The sequence below is a fragment of the Balaenoptera borealis genome, assembly GCF_965194805.1.
Source record: "Balaenoptera borealis genome assembly, chromosome: 8".
Classification (NCBI taxonomy): domain Eukaryota; kingdom Metazoa; phylum Chordata; class Mammalia; order Artiodactyla; family Balaenopteridae; genus Balaenoptera; species Balaenoptera borealis.
Genome location: NC_138865.1, coordinates 9,024,932 through 9,043,231, shown reverse-complemented (window position 1 = coordinate 9,043,231; position 18,300 = coordinate 9,024,932). Strand labels below are relative to the sequence as shown.

Genomic DNA, 18,300 nt, shown 5'->3' with positions numbered 1-18,300 from the left:
TTAATCACGGTGATTTAAAAATTTTTGTCACCATCCAGATGCTGTTCATATAAATTTTTAATCTGAATTATTTTACTGAAATAAATTTACAGAGTCCATTTGTTAACAGAATAGAACAAAACAAAAAATACACCCAAAACCTCCACAAAAACCTTAAGGGAATTTTTTCAGTCTGTCTGTCTGTGTCCCCATACCCATTATTTTAACTATAAATGGTTTTTTTTAAATTAGGGTGAGAAGATATTTGGAAAATATTTAGCTCAAAGCCTTCTGTTTATGATCAAGAAGGAGTAATAGGGACTGGATTTACTCTCCCACTTGAAATAACTAAAAAAATCAGACAAAACAATGAAACAATGGTTCTCACACGTTAGACATAAGAAAAACAAACAAGTCCTACAAATGCCCTACCTTATTTCCTGGAGAAAGTTTCTAGGCTGCAAAGCAAGGAGGAGGAACCCAGGCCAAGTCTCCCAGTCTCCATGGGTTCAGGAGATGGCACTGGGAGTCCAGGGATGCGCTGAGGAAGGTGGAATTCACAGAACAGAAGAAGGGAGGAGAGAAACACTCAGAGAGTGGGTTCTCTGGGGATCTGCAAAGGGTTCTCTTGAGTAATTGTCTGAGTACTGACCGGCATATGTGTGATTAAACAACCTGAGGCCAGAAAAAGGATCACCTTGAAGAATTAGAGGGAACAATTCCCAGAGCTCACACAGGGTTGGGAATACTGCCCATTCTCATTACCTAGAATGGAAAATATAAAAACTCATTGAACATCAGGTAGAGTACTTCTGAAGGCTTTACCTCATTAGTGGGGCAATTAATGTAGATTAAAAGTTTTTCTGGTCCAAAGTAACAATGCTTGAAAGCAAGAATCAAAAGGATATGTTATTTTTGCAAAGTAACTTAATCTCTCAGAACAAACTATATGAATACATATGTAGGAATAACAAAATATCCAGCACCCGACAAGATAAAATTCACAATTTCTGGCATTCAACAAGCATGCAAATAAGCAAGAAAATGCTATCTTTAATGAGAAAAATCAATTAATTGAAAATGATATAAACTTGATGCAAATAATGACACTAGCACAGGTTTTAAAGCCATTAAAACTATTCAGTATGTTTAAGAAGCTAGAGGGAAGATTGAACATGTGAAGTAGAAAGACAAAAAATAAAAAAAAGACCCAGTCCATCTTCAAGAAATGAATACTACAATGCCTGAGATTAAAAAATTGAATAATGTCAGAAAAAAATCCAAATTTGATAAAGACTATAAAACCACTGATCCACGAAGCTAAATGAACACCAAACACAAGAAACATGAAGAAAAACATCACAACACATCATAATCAAATCAGTAAGATAAGTGATAAACAGAAAATTTTAAAAGCAGCCACAGGAAAAGAAGATAATTTCATACAGAAGAACAAAGATAGGAAGATGGCAGATTTCTCATCAGCAGCAATGCCAGCTAGGAGACAGTGGAGCAATATCTTTAAGTACTGAAAGAAAAAGAATTGTCATACTAGAATTCTTTGCTTGGTGAATACATCTTTCAAAAATAAAGCAAAAGTATTTTTTCAGATGTACAAAAGCTGGATTGAATTCATCACCAGCAGACCCAAGCTAGAAGGAAATGTTAAAGGAAGCCCTTCAAACAGAAAGAAAGAAGATGATGCCATTGGGAAATCTGGATCTCCACAAGGAATAAAGAGTACTAGAAATGTTAACTACATGTTAACTAAATATAAAGATTTTTAAAGTTTTAAATATCTTTAAAAGATAAACCACTGCTTAAAGCAAAAATAATAAGTGTATTTTGAGGGTTATAAGATATGTAGAAGTAAAGTGTTAGGCAAAAATAGCACAAAGTCAAAATATAGATCAATGGAACAGGATAGAAAGCCCAGAGATAAACCCATGCAGCTCTGGTCACCTAAGGTCACCTAATCTATGACAAAGGAGGCCAGAATATACCTGGCCAGAATGGAGCAAAGACAGCCTCTTCAATAAATGGTGCTGGGAAAACTGGGCAGCTACATGTAAAAGAAGGAAATTAGAACACTCCCTAACACCATATACAAAAATAAACTCAAAATGGATTAGAGACCTATATGTAAGGTGAGACAGTATAAAACTCTTAGAGGAAAACATAGGCAGAACACTCATTGACATAAATCGCAGCAAGATCTTTTTTGACCCACCTCCTAGAGTAATGAGAATAAAAACAAAAGTAAACATATGAGACCTAATTAAACTTAAAAGCTTTTGCACAGCAAAGGAAACCATAAACAAGACCAAAGACGACCCTCAGAATGGGAGAAAATATTTGCAAATGAAGCAACTGACAAAGGATTAATCTCCAAAATATACAAACAGCTCCATGCAGCTCAATATCAGAAAAACAAACAACCCAGTCCAAAAATCGGCGGAAGACTTAAATAGACATTTCTCCAAAGAAAACATACAGATGGCCAACAAACACATGAAAAGATGCTCAACACCACTAATTATTAGAGAAATGCAAATCAAAACTACACTGAGATATCACCTCACACCTGTCAGAATGGCCATCATCACAAAATCTACAAACAATAAATGCTGGAGAGGGTGTGGAGAAAAGGGAACCCTCTCGCACTGTTGATGGGAATGTAAATTGATACGGCCACTATGGAGAACAGTATGGAGGTTCCTTAAAAAACTAAAAGTAGAGCTACCATGTGACCTAGCAATCCCACTACTGGGCATACACCCAGAGAAAACCATAATTCAAAAAGACACATGCACCCCAATGTTCACTGCAGCACTATTTACAGTAGCCAGGACATGGAAACAACCTAAATGTCCATCAGCAGAGGAATGGATAAAGAAGATGTGGTACATATATACAATGGAATATTACTCAGCCATAAAAAGGAACGAAATTGGGTCATTTGTAGAGATGTGGATGGACCTAGAGACTGTCATACAGAGTGAAGTAAGTCAGGAAGAGAAAAACAAATATCATATATTAATGCATATATGTGGAATCTGAAAAAACTGGTATAGACAATCTTGTTTACAAAGCAGAAATAGAGACACTGAGGTAGAGAACTAACGTATGGATACCGAGGGGGAAGGGGGATAGGATGAATTGGGAGATTGAGATTGACATATATACACTATTGATACTATGTGTAAAATAGATAACTAATGAGAACCTACTATATAGCACAGGGAACTCTACTTAGTGCTCTGTGGTGACCTAAATGGGAAGGAAATGCAAAAAAGAGGGAATCTATGTATACGTATAGCTGATTCACTTTGCTGTACAGTAGAAACTAACACAACATTGTAAAGCAACTATACTCCAATAAAAATGTAAAAAAAAAAAAGAAAGAAAGTAACAGAGGCAGTACAAAGATGTGGTTAAGAGCAGAGTCCTGGAACCAGACTATGGAGAAATAAAAAATAAAAGCACACAATATATACTATTAAAAAAAATAGCTCAAAGTCTGGGAGGAGAGACTACAAAGTGGAAGAAGGATAGTGTTTTCCAAACATGGCGCTGGAACAATTGCATTTGCAGCAAACAACTACAAACTACCGCCACCACAAGAAAACCAAAACAGCTTTGATCCATATCTCGCACCATATACAAAACATAAGATGAATCATAGCCCTAAATTTAAAACCTGAAACTATAAAACATCTAGAGGGAAATATAGGAGAAAATCTTTGTGACTTGGGTTAGGTAAAGATTTTTTTGATACAACACCAAAAACATGATCCATAAAAGAAAACACTGATAATTTGGACTTCATCAAAATTAATTTGTGCTCTTTGAAAGTCATTGTTAAGAGAATGAAAGACAAGCCACAGATTGGGAGAAAATATTTTCAAGTATATATCTGATAAGATATTTGTATCCAGAATATATAAAGAACTCAAAATTCAATAATAAGAGGCAATACAATTTAAAAATGGGAAAAAATTGAACACTTTACCGGAGAAGGTGTACAAATGGCAAATTATCACATGAAAAGATGCTCAACATTATTAGACATTAAGAAGTTCAAATTAAAACCACAATAAGATACCATTACACATATTTTGACAATGGCTAAAATTAAAAGTACTGACCATGACAAGTGTTTGTGTAGATATGACAACTGAGCTTTCATACATTGCTGGTAGGTAATGTAAACTGTTACAACCACTTTGGAAAAAGTTTGGCAGTTTCTTAAAAAGGTAAACATAAATGTACCAGCCATTCCACTCCCAGGTATTTATCCAGGAGAAATGAAAGCATATGTGCATACAAAGACCTGTACATGAATAATCACAGTAGCTTTATTTTAATAGCAAGAGGCTGCAAAGAACCCAAATATCCATCACCAGGTCAGTGAATAAACAAATTTGGCATATCCAATCAGTGGAACACTGCTCAGCAATAAAAGGAAGCAACTGTTGCTACATACAACAGCATGGTTGAGTTACCAAAAACGAGTACACGCGACGTGATTCCAATTGTGTAAAACTCTAGAAAAATACAGATGACAGAATGAAGATCAGTGTTTGCCTGGGGCTTTAGGATGGGGGCTGGGAGTGGTGAGAAGGGGAGATTTAAAAGGGGTATGAGGAAATTTTGTAAGTGTTCATTATCTTGATTGTGGTGATGGTTTCATGGCGTATACACGTGTCAAAACCGATCAAATTATACAGTTTAAATAGATACCATTTATGGTATGTCAATTATACCTTAATAAAACTGGTTTTAAAAGGATCTAACCCAAATCCTTACTGATGCTGAATTGAGGCCAGAGAGGTTAAGAGGCATGGATTCTAGATGGATCCATGTTCATCCTAGTGATCACAGCTTGCCTCTCTGCATTCATATCTGTTTGTTGATACATTCTAGACATTTCCTGAGACTGAGATCAGGCTCAGTGGTCTGTGTTTTAGCTGAATCTCTAGCAAGGTTCCTGAACTCAGCTAGATGCTTAGTAGCTCATTTCTTGACAGGAATTTTTATATTCTTAAGTAGTATGTTGAAAACTTCTCCTGCTTGAATTTCTGCATTAGAAGTCACAAGGGGATGGGGGAGATATGTTTACTGAGCTCCTATGTAAGATACCTAGCAAACCTGTGAGGTACGTATCACCATCCCCACTTTTCCAAATGAGGACACTGAAGCTTAGACGGGTCTAGTACCTTGGCTGAGGTTACACAGCAAACGCAGAGATGGAATTAGAATCCAGAACCATCTCATGGCAAAACTCATGCCAGTTTCCCTGCTTCATGCAGCAGACCATAATCAGGATCCATTTTTTCCTAGCGACTGGCTGTAGAAGAGAAGAATATAGATTCATCCTGGTGGGAGTCACCCGGTCTCTGTAGCCAACATGGATAGTCCTCTAATGAGATTGCTCCTTTGAAGTTCCCTAACACAGAGTCAGTAATTTCAGACCATTAGGAATATGTCCTTCCTTGCCCTGATGTTCATTATCAGCTGGTGACTCCTGAAATTTCTTAATTACCTCACAACAGCTCACAGTGTGAACTTCCCTTTAAAATTTCCATGTGCAGGCCTATTTCTCATCTCTCTAGTCTGAATATATAAAACAGGACTAGTACCCAAAGATGAGCCAAAGTTTAGAGGGCCACTGAGCAGGTGAGAACTCATCCATCTTTTCGCTTCATTATAGGTTAAGCATTTCTCTGTTTTCCAGCATTTTCTCTGGCTCCACTGAGAGGGAAATCTTAGAGGAGTCTCATGATGGTTTGTCCCTTTCAAATCTTATTTGGAGAAGGTGGATGGAGAAATCTCAAACAGTTGGTGGATGCCAAGAGGGCAGTTCTTTTCAAGAATGCCCCAAAGCCCAGTCCTTATTAATCAGTTTAGAGAGTGTTATGGAAGAATTTTAAGCACAAGATGTTGTTTCTGAGCTGGTTATTCTCTTTTCACCCCCTACAGCAAGTCTATTGCTTACTTTCCTGGGATGTGAAGACAGCCAAATAACATCAATAATTTATCCTCCTAGTTTTTCCAAAGCCAAGTGGAAGGCACAGTGAACTTTGCAACACATATTGAATCAATGTGAAAGAGAGCTCTGGATTCGTGATGATTATGCTCACCCAGGGTTCCATGGAATTCTGTGGCTCCCTTGAAACTGATCTTTCCATACGTCCCTGGTCCCCCGTGTGTCCTGTCAAGACACCCATGCGGCCTCGTGCTTAACCGACTGGCTTCATTCCCTTCCAGGACAATTGGCAGAACCCAGGCTCATCTCCTCACAGCCCTCAGCATAGACCAAGCTTCTTCTTATTTCTGGGTCTTGGGCTGGGATGCTCCACTCCCCACCAGATGCACCACACACGCACACTTTGTTCCGTTGTCTTCGATTGTTTTGCTGTAACTTCTTGTGCATCAGTCTTGAAAAGAGAAAGAGCTTCCGTGTCAGGTAGATCTAGGTTTAACTCATAAGATGGCATTCACCGTACTAGGATGGGGACCTAGTTGAAAAATGGGACCGTCTTATTTCTGAATCCCAGTATCTAGTACCTTGCCTTATTCAGGGAAAGACGGATGAATGAGTGGAAGGAAGAAAAGAAGGCAGGAAGTCAGAAAGAAGGGCTTTAAAAACTTCATTTTTCAATAATTTTTAATTGTTTTTGTTTCTTTCTATCACCCACTCTGCAAGTCTTTCTTTCCCCCTTTTTAGTAATCCAGTGGGTGTGAGCTTGAGAGATACAAGATAATGTTAACAAGCTTGATTTTCCTCAAACTTCAGATCAGAGGCCAAGCGTGAAGACATTGCATTTGAAAGCGCTTCATGGGTAGGAGCAGGGGAGGGAGAATTCACTCAAAGAATTCTTCCCCTTTCTTGGGTTTGTTTTCCATGGAAATGAAGAACTGGGATGGACATGAGCAGAGTTAAAATTTAACTAGGAAGGTAATTCTGTTAAAAAAAAAATGTAATAAACTAAAAGTTTAGTTAAAAACTGAACAGTACATTTCTACACACATAAAATGAATTCTGACCCTCTCTTTGGATTGTTTATCTGTGAGACCCCTGCTGTGTGAGTATCTGAGAAATTAATATAAATAACGCTTTTCTGGGGGAAAAGGGTCACTCCTAAAGTATCTTGTGTGACGTCATTCGTTATTTTTATTTCAAACTAGTTGTTCTGAACTATTCTAAGATTTTGAAAAGTTGTAAAAATGAAAGTATTTAACCCCTACATAATTTTTTATAGTCAACAAAGCACTTTACAGATTCCATCTCATTTGCTCCTCAAACAAACCTATAGCTTAGGCCCATATAATCCTTGTTCTACAGAAGAGGTTTGAAGCTCAGAAAGATTAGGAAATTTGCATAAAACATGTCAGTGGCAGAGTCCGACTTAAAAACAAGCTCTTGCAGCTCTAAGTCCTAGGCTTCTGACAAGAGATTTAGTAAACAGGTTTTCCTCACATGTGAATTACTGTTTTGCGTTCATTATGTAAACCAATAGAGGTTGAAAGAAATGGTGAAAAGTTTAATGATGCTAAACATCTATAAATGCAATGTATTAAAAATAATGAGAAGAGAAAAGCCCTAGTTCTATAGGTTTCTCAGTCTTTTGAGCTTCAAATCGTATTTCCCAGTGAACCATCTGCTTTCAAATTTGAAGCTTCTATCCACTTAATAAGCCCCTTCATTAGTGAACCGAAAGGTACATGCATTGGAATTAACCAAATACGCACACGTGTACGTGGATATAGATGTATGGTTTTGACTTAAGATATTATACCTTCTCCTCAGGATGAACTGTGATGGAAAAATGCAATCAAAATAACGTTATCCTTGAGTAGACCAGAGAGTTAATGCCTAGTCCAGTGTCACTCAAGACTCAAAGAAATCCAAACACAGGCTTTCATATTTTCTCTCCATCCCCTAGTGTATCTCTTTAACACTTTCTTGTCTTCCTTCCTGGCCAGTCAGGGGTTTAGCCAGAGTGACCAGGAAGAGAGGGTATGGTTTCTGACATGAAGAACTTTTAGTTTTATTAGAACATCCAAGAAGGGATGTGATTAGAAGGTTGAAGCTGTAAATTCAAAACTGAGAGACTTCTGCCCACAGATGTGACTGTTAACTGTGTGAATAGCTCCCATCTTTCCAATGGACGGTTAGTTTGGGTTCGTACAGTGGGAGAGGTGCAGTGAGTCTGGGGTAGGGCTGTGGGTAATGCCCACGAAGTTACTCGTCTTTAAAGCTGTCCACAGTGTGTTGGGGACAGCCCAGACCTGCACAGGAAGACAGCGACAACAGTGGGAGGAGCCACATCAGGATTACAGTGTTCCAGTGAATAGGCGATCAAGTTAGAATGTAGGATCGAGGGATCATGGCTTCAGGGAAGGGCCCATAAATCCCCATCCCCGATTACAGTAGTAGTATGAACTCTAATTGTATAAATAATGCATGGATTATTTTTTTATAGAAATTCATTACCTTATATACTTGCCCAGCATGACAGCCATGTGCATTTTTTCTGCCCAACCACACAATTTTGTGAAGTCTTCCAGATGTTTCTACCCCTTAGGTTGTCATGTCACTGCACTGCAGGTTCTCTTTTACTCACATGCTAATTTCTCTTTTAAAAAAAGAAAACTTAAACAGATTTACACAACTGCACATGGAGACAGTGTTTTTCGGCATCTTGTTCTGAATGGAGAGGGGTCTGACTTTACTGAAAATCAGCCATCCGGCAATATTTTTTCTTCGTGGAGAATGTTTCAGAAGGAACAATGATGCAGCCATCTTGCCATTATGCAAATGGATGTTAGGACAAAAGGATGGGAAGTAGTCACACGGGAAAAGCCCTACTTGTAAGGGAAGGAGGGAAAATTGAAAACAAAGAACATTCTGGAATGTATATTTTTCCAGTCTCTTACCCTTCACTAGAATGTGAGCTCTGTGAAGGCAGGGTTCTCTTTCATTCATTGCTATATCCTCAGCATCTGAAAAAGTACTCAGCATGTATTAGGTTCTTAATAAATAATATTTATAATAATACATACTGTATACTGTAGATAATACTTACAATATATATTGTACACCGTAAGACTACTACTATAATACTTAAATGAATATATAACTTAGAAAGAAATGAAATAGATTACCCTGATTTGGTATTAATCGATGCTTATTGGAGGCATGGGCTGGTTTATTTTTATTATATAATATTGAATTAATATTTTGATGTCATTATTGGTATTGGCTCTTTAAGCCGCTTAGTTCCTGGTCCCCATGTGACCTTTGTGCATTGAGGAGAGGAGGGGGCTCTGAAGGTGGGAGAATGGCGTTTCTAGGAAGTCAGCTAAGCTGGGGGCTCGAAAATATGGAACTGTTTGTTTTGGAAAGTTGCATCTTTTACTGGAGGAGTTTGGGGGCACTTGTTAAAACTGAAACTGATGCTTGAATGATGCAGTAAACATGTGTGAAGTTCATTTTACAACAACATGGGGATCTATAGGGGATCTATGGCAGGCCTGTGGCTGTTTAACTTGGGGACTCTATCATTCAGTTAGAAATTGACCAGCATCTACACTTCAGCTGCTGTGAGTGGGTGGAAAGTACGCTGGGCTGATTTTAAGTGCTAGGTTTTTCTTTGATTAGGTGCATGACCTTAGGCAAACTCTTTAAACTCACTGAGCATCAGTCACTTTGTCATTTATTAGGCATCTCCTGTGTGCAAAGCACTAGGCCAGGCACTTCCACGTATATTATTCCATTTCCTTATCTGCCAGTCGAGGGACGGTAACACCTGCCACACAGAATGTCTCATTAGGATCCAAGGAGACAGTGTGTATCACAGTGCTTTGCAAGCGATACATGGTTATGGCTTAAATATCTGCATAGAAAAATGCATATTTGCAGAGCATCTACTGCGATGCAAGGCCTGTGATAAATTTACCTTAAGTTCAAAGATATTTGTTACAATTAAAATAGGCAGGGGCTTCCCTGGTGGCGCAGGGGTTGAGAATCTGCCTGCCAATGCAGGGGACACGGGTTCGAGCCCTGGTCTGGGAGGATCCCACATGCCGCGGAGCGACTAGGCCCGTGAGCCACAATTACTGAGCCTGCGCGTCTGGAGCCCGTGCTCCGCAACAAGAGAGGCCACGATAGTGAGAGGCCCGCGCACCGCAATGAAGAGTGGCCCCCGCTCGCCGCAACTGGAGAAAGCCCTCGCACAGAGACAAAGACCCAACACAGCCAAAAATAAATAAATAAATTTTAAAAAGGTAGCAACAATTAAGACAGAGAAATAGGGGTAGATATAAACTGAATAATTTTTTAAAAAAAGTTAAAAAAAAATAGGCAAAGCAAAACCAGGTACGTTGCATGCTTGTTTAAGGAGAGTGGTGTCAGGACGCAGTTAAAACAAGCACTTAGCAGGACGTGAGTCATGGAGAATGCGTGGCACCGGCCTCGTTGCCCAGGCCACCCCAGTAATCCTCTGCTTTCTGCTTCCCCAGGCTTGCGCCAAGGCAACGACCACGGCTCTCAGTACCGCTCTGCCATCTACCCGACCTCTGCTGAGCACATGGAGACATCCCTGAGGTCCAAAGAGGACTACCAGAAGGTAGGGTCCCCTCTCTCTCCCGGACCCCACCTGTGGAGGGAGAGTCTGGTTCTTGGCACCTGGCACTGTGTTCTGTTTTCACATGTTTTGGAAATTTCTGTCAGCCTGTTGGAATAGAGCCTTTCTGCTCCACAGAAGAATAGGCCCTTATGCCATTTCTCTTTAAAGTCAGCTCCTCCAGATGAATATACAGCTTAACATATAATCTCTCTTGCTCTCTGAGTCTCTCTCTTTTTTTTTCTCTGCCTGTCTTAATCTGCTCAGGCTGCCATAACAAAGTACTACAGACTGGGGCGGCGGGGCGGGGAGGCTTAAACAACGGAAATCTATTGTCTCACAGTTGAGGAGGCTGGGAGTTTAAAATCACGGTGTTGGCAGGGCTGGATCCTTTGGAGGCTGTGAGGGCAGGATCTGCTCCAGGCCTCTCTCCTGGGCTTTTAGACGGCCGTCTTCTCCCTGTGTCTTCACATCATCTGCCTTCTAGGTGTGCCTGTTTCTGTGTCCAAATGAACACCTTTATGACAACTCCAGTCATATTAGATTGGGGCCTTACCTAATGACCATGTTTAACTTGATTATCTCTGTTAAAGACCCTATCTCTGGGAGGGAGGGAGACGCAAGAGGGAGGAGATATGGGGATATACGTATATGTATAGCTGATTCACTTTGTTATACAGCAGAAACTAACACACCATTGTAAAGCAATTATACTCCAATAAAGATGTTAAAAAAAAAAAAAAACCAAACCCTATCTCCAGATAAGTTCACATTCTGAGTTCCTGGTAGTTGGAATTCCAACATCTTTTTGGGGACACAGAATTCAACCCATAGTGCTCTGTCTCTTGCTTGTAACAGTAGATTGAATTATAATAAAAATACTTCTCAGAAATATAGACATTACATCATCAAATAATGATTTTTCACCATTAACTTGTATTACATTTAAAAAATCTCCTCTGATAGAGATTTAGTTCTTTTAAAAATAACTTGAGTTGCTTTAAATTTTAGAACTTAGTGATAATGTTTAAATTTTAATTATCTTTATATTTTCTAGAGAGTTGGATCCACATTTAACAGTAGAGCCAGGAGCTATGGTAATGCTGATCTATTTTAGAATTATGTAAAAAGTCTGCTACGCAGCCTTTCTCAGGAATGTGTGGGTTCTCCACCTATCCCCGTGGTGGCAGAGGTGGTAGTGAGGAGGGGGCAGGGACAAGAGTACATCTGTTGAGAAAAAGGAGCAGGACATGCAACTCATGGTCAGTTCAACTCCGAAAAGCAGAGAGGGCTAACGGAGATGCCGATAGGACCCCATTTATTCCTTAGCACGTCCCCTCCCTCCCTCCAAGGCTGTGAGGTCTGCTTGGATGATAATAGTAGGCAGCCTCGAGGATGGCCCTCAGTGGTTGCTGCCCACGTGGAATCCCCTATCCCTGAGTGTGGACTGGATTTAATGACTCCCTCTGAATGAATGACAGAAGCAATGGGATGTTACCTTTGTGATGAGTTCATTACGAGATTGTGGCTTCCATCCTGGGGGCCCTTTCTGTCTCACTGCCTCTTGGATCACTTGCCCTGGGGGAAGCCAGCTGTCATGTTGTGGGGCAGCCCTGTGTAAAGGCATACATGGCAAAGGGACCAAGGCCTCCAAGAGCCACATGCGTGAGCTTGGAAGCCCCTCAACCCCAGTCAAACCTTTAGTTGATACTGCAGCCCCAGTTTGATAATTTGCTCACATTGGACCTCAAGCCAGAGGCACCCAGCTGAACCGTGCTGCAGAAACTGCAAGAAAATAAACGTTTTGAACTCATTTAAGCCTGTTTATATTTCCATTCTAAAAAGCTTTTAAGTATAAATTATCCTTTCTCAGATCTCTTTTTATGATGACTTTTCTTTTTTTAAGTTTTTTAAATTAAAAAAATGTTTCCATTATAGTTTATCACGGGATATTGAATATAGTTCCCTGTGCTATGTAATAGGACTTTGTTGTTTATCCAGTCTATATATAATAGTTCGCATCTGCTAGTCCCAAACTCCCAATCCATCCTTCCCCCACCCCCCCGTCTCCCTTGGCAACCACAAGCCTGTTCTCTATGTCTGTGAGTCTGTATCTATTTCATAGATAAATTCATTTGTGCTATATTTGAGATTCCACATGTAACTGATATCTTATGGTATTTGCCTTTCTCTTTCTGACTTACTTCGCTTAGTATGATAATCTCTAGGTCCATCCATGTAGCTGCAAATGGCATTATTTCATTCTTTTTTTATGGCTGAGGAGTATTCCTTTGTATATATGTACCACATCTTCTTTATCCATTCCTCTGTCAATGGACATTTAGGTTGTTTCCAGGTCTTGGCTATTGTAAATAGTGCTGCTGTGAACATGGGGGTGCATGTATATGATGACTTTTCTTTCTCTTTTTTTTTTTTTTGAATTTTATTTATTTATTTTTTATGCAGCAGGTTCTTATTAGTTATCACTTTTATACATATTAGTGTATATTTGTCAATCCCAATCTCCCAGTTTATCCCACCACCACCCCTCCCCCATGATGACTTTTCTGAGAATGGTAGGCTTACCTGGGCATGGGTGCTGGCACTTCAGCTTGTGACCTCCAGCCTTGAATTGCCTCAACTGGTATGTCAGCTGCATAAGTTTTTATCAGATGCCTGACACTTAGAAAGCCATGTATCATATTTACCTCAGGCAGACACATAAGGATGAGAGACCTCTGTCACAGAACTCTAGGCCAGAAGTGATGGGAACTTTGTCTAGGATGGTGGAAGTATGAATGGAATGAAGGAATATTTAGGAAGGAGAACTAATAGAACTTGGGCCTGGATTGGAAGTGGAGACTAGATGAGGGGGAGGAGTCCAGGGTGACTTAGGTTTCTGGCTAGTGATGTTTTATATGAAGGTTTGGAGGAGCAGAGGCAGGTTTGTGGGGAGGGTGAGTTAAGTTTGGAAGGGTGGTGTTTAAGGTACCCCTGATATGTGCATCCACATGGCTATTAGGAGGAGACGTGGGCTGTTCCCACCTTGCAGGGAGGGTTGTTGTGACTATTAACTGGGTTAATGCTTGTAAAGCACAGGGCGTAGCACATAGTAAGTGCTCAACAAATGGTAGCCGTTATTGCTATTGGGATTATCAACTTATATTTGGTAAATGAAGCCTTAGTTGCTGAAACGATCACTTAGAAAAATGATAAGTGATGAGAAGAGGAGGCTTAGGACCTGAGGAACACCAGCATTGGAGAGATGGGTAGGGAAGTGCCTACACCAGACAAGATGCTGTGGCAGGCTCCAAAGAGAACTGGCCCCATGCAAAACCTGAAAAGTTAGTTCTGTTTGATTTAATCTCTTTATATTTAATTATAAAGGCTGTGTTAGTAAGTAATAGTAAAAGTTACATATGATTAATGCTATATATCGATTTCCTAATGTAATGATTTACAGTCTCTTAAGGTACAAACAGTATAATACTTAGAGACTCTGGAAGGATATTAATTTCCCTGCAGAATATCTCAAAATGAGTTGATATTCTGGTGTTCACAATGAAAATTTTAAGTTCACAAGGTCAGTGCCTTCCACGTGATGATGAAGAGGCTAACTTACACCTAATTTTCTGGTTTCTACCCCAATATAGTTTCTTATCCTGAGCTTTGAGTGGAACCCACATTGGTCTTCGATAACAGATACACATATGAAGTAAAATTTAGATATTAAATATTATTTGTTTTCATAATTTCTCCATTATTTTTGTAGATTTGGGGAATGTTAATCTTATATTCTAGACAGTTGTTCTAACCTAGTGCTTTTTGGGTGCTCTGTACCTAAGCATATGGGAATTAAATACATTCCTGCGTATACATGTATACGTATTTTTTGCTTGACTTCTAAAGGTAGGGTCTATTTTTAAAATAAAGATTGGGGCTTTCTTGTGCCCCCAGCATCCAGATATCCATTGCTATTAACATAATCACATAGAACTGCTTTATCACCAACTCAGAGAACAAATACTGTCACGACTCTTTTATACATAAATAAAAACTGGCCCTGGATTCCACTGATAGGTGAGTAGAAAGTCCAGTATTTCTCTCCTGGCAAACTGACTAAAACCCATAGTCTTGACTCTAGACCAGAGCCTCCGTACAGCTCTCTACCCAATGGCAGTGGTCTCTCCTGCAGCGTCCGGCAGGAGCCACTAGCCACATAGGGATGTTGAGCACTTGAAATGTGGCTCATGCAACTGAAGAACCGAACGTTTTATTTCTTTTAACTGATTTAATTGTGTATTCACATAGCCACATGAGGCCAGCGGCAGCCTGATGCGACAGCACAGCAGTGTAAGGGGTGGGGCGCTGTGTGTGTGTTGCAGGGGGCGGGGCGTCAGTCTGACTCCCGGGCTGGCAGACCCAGGGTTACAAGCCCTCTGCTCCTGGGCTGGCTCATTGCGAGAGCTCAGGGCTGCTCGGCCGTCGGAGGTGCCGCCTCAGGAACTGCTCTCTCCTCTCCTCTCTGGAGAGGCACAGCATGAGGGTCAAGCGCTCTTCCTCCAGCCACCGCTGGACAGAGCTGAGGACTGAGAGCCATGGCCCTGGGGACCCGTGGCTGAGCTCTGTCAAGTGCAGAGATCTCTTCCTCTCCTGACACAGCCAGTGCCCAAGGGTCCCCACCCGGAAGCTCCAGGTCAGGATTTATCCTTCTGTCCCACCTTGAGCAGTGAGAACTACTGTCCTTTGCCCCCTTTCCCTATCTATGCCATGAGGGGTCAAGCCATTTTCCTTTTCAGGAACCAAAGAACAAGGTGTCTCATGGTGTCACCTACCTTGTTGAGCACTGGCACACAGGTGACCCCTGTGATTTTTGTCTTAGTCTGGGTCCTGTAGGAAGGAGAGCCCGTGAAAAAGGCTTGTATGTGAGGACTTTACTGGCTGCCACGGAGCAGGAGTGAGGGGCAGGGGAGTGGAAGAGAAGAGGAAGGAGAAGCAATGTAAGCTGGCCGCTGCCCTCGGTGATGGGGTGTCTGGTCCTTATGAAATGACGGGTCCTTCCCGGGGAAGAAGGGAAGCATCTGTCCGTTGGATGCCACCCCCCCATGGGTTCACTCCGCACTTCTGGGCTGCACACCTGTGGGCTCAGGATACTGTGTCCCCGGGGCAGGAGGCAAGAGGCACATGGCACGGGTGTGAGTGAGACCCTGCATGAGGCTCCTCAGAGTCCGTGCAGAGCTGGCCGCTGCAGCAGGGACTGCAGGAGAGAAAGGCGAGGCCGAGGGGATCTGAGCTGGTGCACGAGAGGCGGCTGATGCGACGACGTACAAAGGGTCCTTCACCCACCCCTGCCCGGCCCACGCCAGCCAAGTGACTACAGTGTCTCCAGGATGATTTACTATGATTTAGTGACTTTCTGGCTCCTCTGTTAGAGCAGAGAATGAAAAACACGAGTCTAATTTTAGCAGGCATCCTGCTACAATCGTGGAATTACATAATATACAGTTATGTATGTATAGAGTTGATATATCTATATGTACATATAATAATGACGTTGATGATAATAGAACAGCAACAGTACTGAGTACTTACTACATGCTAATTACTGTTTTAAGTACTTTATACAAATGGAGCCATTTCTATATCTCTGACTATATGTATCAGTATACATACATAGATATAATGGATATGTTTAGATATAGGTGTGAATATATCTCTCTGTATCTTTATGTAAAATCGTATGCATTCATGTATTTCTTGTTTCTAGTTTTGAATCTTGTATCAATTTCTAACTGTCCATGCAATTGTTATAATTGATAAATACATACCAAAAGAAGAAAAAGAAATCAGCAATTCTCAGTGCTGGTGGGAGGCAGTGTAATTAGCTTTTACACCATAAAGAAGTTGATCTGTCCTTTGACATTTACCTTAAAGAGTAACGTGGTTTTTACTAGGTCACTCACTAAGTAGGGAAAGAGTCTCAGATTGATATCTATCACAAGTTGCCTTCACAGGTGAGTGAAGGAGAGGAAGAAGTTGGGAGGTGACTCCTAGAATTGGCTTCCTGGGTTTTCTCTCCAGGATAACCTTGAACAGATTCCTGAAGCAACAGGGGTCTTTAATCTGGGAGAGTCATTCTTAACAATACTGGATGAGGGTCTAGGACTCCGTAATCTACCTCATTGCAAACATTCGGGTTAAACCTCGGGGAGGTTCTGCAGATGGCTTTCCATCGTTTTATATGTACTGTTTTCTCTGGTAAGAGTTGGCATTTCTGGCGCTGTCACCACATCCTGGGAATTCATCTTGTTTGAGCCCTGGCGGGACCCCTCTGTACTAACTATAACACTGACTGAAGTTACTAATTTAATAGTCTTCACTGGTTTGCCCCCAGTGACCCCCTAGTAACCAGCTTCTTCAGCAACTTCTTTATGCCACGTGAAGTTGAGAGTGACAGTATTACTTACCACGGAACAGCCATTTGAACATAAAATTAGCTGATTTTATCACAGGGACCAATTGTTGAGCTAATTAGATGTGCGGTACTGCTGATGAGCCAGAAACCCGAAGTGATTTTCCATCTAAACTGTGGTTTTCTGCAGAGTTGGCTGGGTTGTAGATACCAGGCTCACCAACAACCCTAGGAAAGGAAGAAAGGCTGAAGAAGTTTGCTAATTTTCATTCAGATTAGAGGAGGCTGGAGAATCTTATAGAGGAGGATCAGAGTGAAACTTCAACTTCACGCTGGGTTCCTTGACCTTGAAAGGGTGGGATTCTGTTCACAGAATCTGACAGCTGCTTCACATCTTTGGCGAGCTGCAGCCTTTGCACAAAATGTGAGGTCTTCTTGCCTTTGGACAAAGACTTCGTAATCTTTTGTTAACAGCATTTTCATATTTTTTCCTCAGAGTTTCACGGTGGAATTCTTTGCTTATGGTATTAATTAGAGGAGACAATTAGATGTATTATTAATTGTCTTTGGATCATGAGATATAGACAGTTTACCTCTCAAGTGAACCTATGATGACATTTTCTAATATTCTAAATTGAATAGTGGCCTGTGGCAGGGAGGGAGGTTGTTCACTTATGATTTTTATGTCCTGAAAATTTGACTCTTCCTCATTTAGGAATTAAATCTTTTGATCACCAATAGATTATGTTACCTGAAATTTGATAGAGAATTAATAAATCTAAAGATTGTTCTGGCCACATGGCCTGCTTCCTTCCCATCTCCTCAAAGCTTCATGAACAGGAAGCACAAGCTTTCCTCTGGATAACCTCTTTGGGTGAATGTTAAATTACCCACCATGTGTCAGATATAAATCAGTGCCCTAACATCTGCCTCTGTCTCTCAGCACCCCACCTATCCATCCATCCATCCATATCTTCAGCATAGCTATAGTCTCTATTTGCCATATTTCAATTATCTAGCAATCTGTCACTGTACTCTATGCAGTGTCATTTTTTTTAAAAAGTACCCAAGTGAAAGATAAAAAACAATATGCAATGATTGGATTACAACAAGTATTTTTTAGAATTGCTTCAGCTTTGATTATTTACTTTGATTAGTGGCTGCCGACATTCCATGGCATTCGCCACGTCCTTTCAGTCTCTGTCTAGGTGGCCACATTGCCTCCTTCCCTTCTATGTATCTAATCTCCCTCTGCCTCTCTCTTACAAGGACCCATGT

The 18,300-nt window shown here is 40.7% G+C and overlaps 1 protein-coding gene across 8 annotated transcripts in view; it reads left to right on the top strand.

Moving 5' to 3' along the window:
- Positions 1–18,300, top strand: part of MSRA (methionine sulfoxide reductase A) — a 380,733-nt gene that overhangs the window by 270,116 nt on the left and 92,317 nt on the right. For 7 of the 8 annotated variants that reach the window (XM_082402909.1, XM_082402905.1, XM_082402904.1 and 4 more), the window contains exon 5: positions 10,507–10,613. In XM_082402909.1, the coding sequence (XP_082259035.1) occupies positions 10,507–10,613 (107 nt within the window). Of the gene's footprint in view, positions 1–10,506; positions 10,614–11,939; positions 18,075–18,300 lie in introns of those variants that run through there. The other variant, XM_082402910.1, reaches the window with a different exon arrangement.